A 6000-nucleotide genomic window follows, 5' to 3' on the forward strand; every position below is an offset into this window, starting at 1 on the left:
ATGGCTTGAGCTAAGAGGCAACCACTGCTTGACGGTATATAGAAAAGTTAAAAAAGCAACCAACAGGTTTCCCACAGGTCACTAGCGATGTGAAACGCAATCGAAAATGTAAACTGGTAACATCTCGTGATTATTTATGTGATTGCATCACCTCATAAAAGTCCTCTTTGAGCTCAGCACATGAAGATGATTTTGCTGTTATACATGGTTCCCAACCTAGTTCTGGCTGAGGATCCCATTGAGATTACAACACTCTCTGCAAACCCCCAACAAAAAAACAATTCTTTACTTTTTCGTCTTGAGGCCGAATGAACTTCATACTCCGATGGTTTATTTTATAATTCAAGTACATTGCTGAGCCTAAATTTCAAAACTGTGCTGTTACATATTGGGCTACAAATAACATCAACTTTAATCTACAAGGTATAGTAAGTCCAATATATGATATTAAATATCATAAAGGACATGATCATAATCCAGAAGAAGACAAAGTCCGTATTAGCCATAAGCAATTGCAGATTCGTATCATCCGGTTGAAAGTTATCCAACAGATCATCGAGTATTGGGCTTAACGCAGACCTGACTTTCGATCTCCAATCCAAGAATCTGTTTCTGATCACCTCCAATCTCCTTCTGATGTTGCTCATGCGATTGTTCTTTGCACCATCCGTGAGAAACTCTTTGACCGTTCCACAATCAACATAATCGTGCTCAGGAATAGGGCTGGTCAACGAATGAGTCCGAGCCGAACTCAGGGTGGAAATCTTGGGAGTCTCTTCTGTTGTGTAGACTTTGGATGACTTCCTGGGTTTGTTCTTTTTCAAGTTATTGGCCATGAGAATGTGCCTCTTGACTCGTCTCATCATGAAGAGAATGTACGCGTATTCCAACACAGTCATGAAAACAAATACAATGCATGCCAAAATCCAGACCTGAAAGAATGAATACTCGTAGATTCGTTCGAGGGCAAAATTAACATTCAGGTGAGCAATTATTTTACCTGAATGGGATTTATGGTGTCTGCCGTCGGCGAGCTCGAGAAAACAGTGTTAGCGATATTTACCAAGACAAGGAAGGTCGTTATGATTAAAGCAACTCTTCCTAAGGAATGAGGGATATCAAAATCACTTTTAAAGTCAAGTATTAAAACAATTTGAGTAAACCTGGAACAGCATCGGGGGGAATGATCAAGCTAACCCAACTGACTACCACGAACAAACCAGAGGGAATGAAGTAGTTGAATAGGTAGACGCTGACCTACAAGAAAGGGACGATTCTTTGCTTTAGAACATACTCGTAGAAATAATGCTACCCAATTACTAGATTCAAGTTCAGTCTCAATCTTTTCTTAATTTAGGTTCCTTACTTTGCGAGAGAGCTTGACGACGAAACCAGAAATGGATTTCTGATAAGTAATGCCATTGAACATAGTGTTGGTTTCCAGAAGCGCTTCTATCGATAAAGGTTCAAAGTCGATCCCATAATCCAAAATAGTCGTTGTATTGGCCCAACCCCATTTCAAGTGAGAACCATGAAAGAAATCCAAACTAAGTTCTTCAACTGGACTATCCAAATGAACCTAAAATTAACGAAACTGCACTTTCAAGTAATGCATAGTAGGTTTTGTGAGCGTTTTCCATTACATTCCGTCCAATTCTTGATTGTTACGGAAAATAGTATGGGAAAGTCACGCAATCTTAGGTAGTGAGCTAACTGACCTTCATAGAGCAAAGATGAATGTCAAATGGGAAAAAGTCGAATTTCAAACCGCAAGTGAACTTGATCAGGTGCATCGCTACGTAGTGAAATCTTTTGTCAGGGATTTCGGTGATCATGAGTTTCTCGTTGGATTTGATGGATGTAATTGTTTTGAACTCCTGCATATTTTGAACCACTAACGATGGGAACCAAAGATCATCCTTCCAATTCGGGTCAATGTAGAGCCATCGGTTGGGGGAGACCTGATCCAACAAAGTGGTATTGAATTGAATACGCGAGTCGTTCCAATACATGGGCATTTCCATCTGGAAAGAAGTGAATACATAATCCCACACCCGAATGAATCGTCAATTGGTTTACCTTTAATGTGACGGAATAAGCATCATCGTCAATTTCTAGGACGTCATTGACGATAAAGCCAATATCGACAATAGTTGGCTTCCCTGGAGGTTGCACATTCTTGTTGTAGTCCCTTGGAACCTTTAGGGCTCCACCGACTAGGGATAGAAACCCCACAGGAACATCAGCATCTTCATTTGAGCATGAGCATTGGTCCAATTGGTCCCAAGGATCTTCAAACAATTGAGCTTGGACAAGTCTCATCAATATTAAGACTGTGTTTATCCTCAAAAGGAGCCTCATTGAAACGGCTAGTAACGACCAAAGCCCGAGGCCAAATGGCCTTATGCTTATCATGCATGACGGAAAATATAAGCTCCAACACTAAATTATGCATCATGCACAGATTTAAAAATTGGTGAATTGCAGGAATATACCTTGACACGAAGATTTTCCTTTTTAACTCTTAACATGCAAAACAATTAAAAAGTAACCAATGACACCTACAAAGATTGTTCAATGAAGAAAAATCAGATCTGTGAAGCATTCCTCTGATAGACACGGCTTCGAGGAACCAAATTCGTGGCAAGAAATCGACCTTTGAAAGAAAATAACGGATAAGATACCCTTTCATGAGCATCAAAAATCCTTTACCTATTGGTTGACGAATACTCTAGAAATAGTTAAGGTTGGTTTCGAATTGACATGGGATTCCTCCAATATCACATACCAACTGAAACTTAGACTGGGGATACCTTATTCGACGTATTTTTTCTATCTTTCCTTAGAAGTTCGAAATCTAAGCAAGTTATTTAACACTGATCACAAACAGTGACCAACCCAAAGCTGAAGTTTGAGCCTGTCCTTTCAGTCGACGAAAAATGTATTTGATTAATCTTGACGAAATTGCTAAAAGTGAAATTTCTGGACGTCCTTTTCACAGAGAGTGTCAATTATATGCAGAAATACTTACATTCAATCACTTACATCAATGACTTATCCGCATTATGCCAACCCAGACACTTGAATATTTATTGAAATGTCTCCAACCAATCAATATGTTTATAGTCACTTATGGTCATGCCAAGAACGATAAATGTACTTTTTAGGATAAGGCATGTCAAGTGGAGGAAATTGAAGGAAAAATGTGATCTGTCACCTTGATTTTGGGCATTTTGGGAAGGGAGAGCTAAATCAAACCTCAGTCAACTCCATCCGCCCATTGAACATTGAACCATCGAATGAACATGTTTGGTGCAATTCGGTGAACGCATTATCAAACTGGCACAATATCGCTATGCTATTTGCTGAAACAAGCAGGTAAAATGAAATAAATGTCAAAATTCAAAGCATGCACAATACGGTTTGGCTGGGCATGTTGTCTTTGATTTTACTCCATGGAATAACGTCAGTTGTTTATGAACGCGTTCACTTGACAAGCCCTATAGGGGCTTGAAAAAAATATGTAATAGCATCGTAATGGCATAGGTCAGGGATTGTTTGTCCGTCAGAGGTCGCTTAGGTGGAGAGTACTTACAAACCCAGGATGACCTAATGATCAGGTCCCGAAAATCCCAGACTCGGGAATTGCGTAAATAACAGTTCTAACATGAGGTACAAGAAGCTAGATTGCTAATTTAAAAACCCTGGGCATTAAGCAGGCTCCAACAAGAGAAAAAAGGTATTGAATTTGGAAATTACATTCCAAAAACTTCCCAAATCTAAGGGGTTTCCCCTGAACTTGGTCAACCTGAAGAAACCGCTAGCAAAATGCTTTATGTTACTAGCACCTAAATGAAGCCTTCCATTAATTTCAGGTTCAAGTGGTCTTGGAGAGTAAACCTCAATACATGAGAAAATAAGAGCCAGACATGGCTAGGTGCCGGTGAAAGGCCTATTGTTCTATCTGTAATTGCAGCTCTACGCCATACAACTTTATGCTTTGTTGGGACATCTCCTCACTAGCTCATCCTGGTGAGTAGACCTCAGAGCGTGATCTCGACGTTAGCCATTACGCGGACATTATAAAAGTCTACGTTTAAAACCAGAGCCAAGCCCAACCACTCCTCCAAGAACTATTTTGCGTTATCATTCATTTGTTCATTAGAGCCTCCCATTCATATCTTGTGATCCTTGGTAGCACTTGATCACTCATCCAGCATTTGGTTATACCCACTTTGACACCCTTGGGGATAAAACTGTGGCAGCTTTTGGACAGGACTGGCTAACTCCTAGACCATGCACTTTATTTTTGTGGTTTTTAGACATCGTTTTTTTATTATTGTAATATTTCGAATGTGTTTAGCAAGAATTCGGCCATTGTAATGATTGTGGGCTGCTTGAATGCTAAAAACTCTTTCTGCTGGTTCAGGTGGCAAGTGCCCCGTTTGCAGAGACACATTGACTGAACCCATCTCTTTGCTTTTGGGATTTGATGATGAGTTGGCAGTTGAGAAACTTGAAGTAACACATCTTGAGAATTTCTTATACAATTCTTGCTAATGTTGCTCTAGACATTCCTGCATGAGAAGTCATTTGAGGAGTTTAATATTTTGCCACCGTCTTGGAAATTGTGAAGACCTTTGGAAACTGCTTGGACCCGAGGTGTCTTAACACAAGCGGCCATCCCTGTAGATATAAGGGTTTATTTCAGAATCAATTTACCATAATACAAAGCTGCATTATTTTACAAGCAATGAATTGTAACATAGAGTAAAGATAAGGGCACTTATTTCCAACTTCAGACAGGCCAAACGAAGTGGGGAAAAGGCACGGTTGATTGCCAAATAAACTACTTGTAACATGCCATGAATGCAATTTCTTTTCCGGACATTACGTGACCGGGGTTACTATATATTTATAAGATTTTGTTAGAATTAGCAAAAAAACAATTCTTTTTTTTTGTTTGCGTACTTCCTTACCGCTACCGGAATTAGAATCCCAGCAATTCAAAACGAGAAGATTATTCATTTTACTTGACTTTTATTTATATATATTATTTGATTTGATCGACCAACGAATCAGAATTGGCTGATCTGGCTAACCCTTGAATATAAGGTTGATCCGGAATTTTAGTCAAAAACTTATCCAAGTCTGACTTAAATCCTGCCATTGGATCAACGCCAACATAAGCCCTACGAATATTTGAGGGCAGCAAATTGAACAATGAAGGAGCCCGAGAAAGAAGAAAGGTGGACTTCATTGTTTTAACTAGCCTGGATTCTCGAGGGCTTGAAGGTGCTCTCAAAACGCCCGTTAAGCCTCTACGGTCACTACAATTGACCCTAAATCCTGGGTTGGGACAAAGCTCATGAATCTTTTTTGAAAACGTACAATATCAGATACCTTTCGTACCTTCTCTGAATACTGTGCAATCCCAACCTTTCTAACCTCTCCCAATACGAGAGCTCTCTCATATCTTCAATGTTCCTAGAAAAACATCTTTGGACCTGCTCGAGCTTTTGCAAACCTGCTGAACTAATTGGAGCCCAAATGGGAGAGGCATATTCAAGATGCGGCTGAACAATCGACTTGTACAGAGTTAGCATCGTGACACTATCTCTGGACTTAAACGTGCGATATATCCAACCACATGTTTGAACAGCCTTACCAACTTTCAACTGGATATGCTCATCGAACTTTCCATTATCTTGGAGGACTACACCTAAATCCTTCATGGATGAGACCTGCTCAATGTCCTTACCTTCATCATCTAATAGTGGAGTGTCTAATGGCGTCGACCAAAGGTCATTGAGCGGAATTTCATTCCATTCAAGGCCATGTTACTCGCAGCAACCCAGGAATAAATTTGGTCTAGGACCTTTGCCAGACAACCGGAATCCTGACCATTCCTACCAACTACCAATTTTGTATCATCAGCATAAGAAGAGATACTGACATTACTACTACCAAGCTTCTGAAGCGGAGCAGTGAAGATAATGA

The 6000-nt window shown here is 39.9% G+C and overlaps 1 protein-coding gene across 1 annotated transcript; it reads right to left on the minus strand.

The window, feature by feature from the left end:
* Window positions 1-308: 308 nt before the first annotated feature.
* LOC131890216 (glycine receptor subunit alpha-2-like) lies at window positions 309-2809 on the minus strand. Its single transcript, XM_059239521.1, has 6 exons — window positions 2080-2809; window positions 1719-2024; window positions 1367-1579; window positions 1164-1257; window positions 1001-1101; window positions 309-932 (listed from the first exon to the last, which is right to left on the minus strand). Exons 1-6 carry the CDS (start codon window positions 2413-2415, stop codon window positions 417-419), a joined length of 1566 nt encoding a protein of 521 aa, XP_059095504.1. The 5' UTR covers window positions 2416-2809; the 3' UTR covers window positions 309-416.
* Between the last annotated feature and the right edge of the window lie 3191 nt (window positions 2810-6000).

The sequence above is a fragment of the Tigriopus californicus genome, chromosome 11 (genome assembly GCF_007210705.1).
Source record: "Tigriopus californicus strain San Diego chromosome 11, Tcal_SD_v2.1, whole genome shotgun sequence".
Taxonomy (NCBI): domain Eukaryota; kingdom Metazoa; phylum Arthropoda; class Copepoda; order Harpacticoida; family Harpacticidae; genus Tigriopus; species Tigriopus californicus.

What these genes read in the sequence shown, in the direction of transcription:
- LOC131890216 (XM_059239521.1), bottom strand. Translation starts at nt 2,415, where the DNA reads ATGATAAGCATAAGGCCATTTGGCCTCGGGCTTTGGTCGTTACTAGCC. An exon ending in TCGTCAAGCTCTCTCGCAAA is followed by an intron (nt 1,258 to 1,366) that starts GTAAGGAACCTA and finishes CCTTTCTTGTAG; the next exon opens with GTCAGCGTCTACCTATTCAA. An exon ending in TCCCCCCGATGCTGTTCCAG is followed by an intron (nt 1,102 to 1,163) that starts GTTTACTCAAAT and finishes CTCATTCCTTAG; the next exon opens with GAAGAGTTGCTTTAATCATA.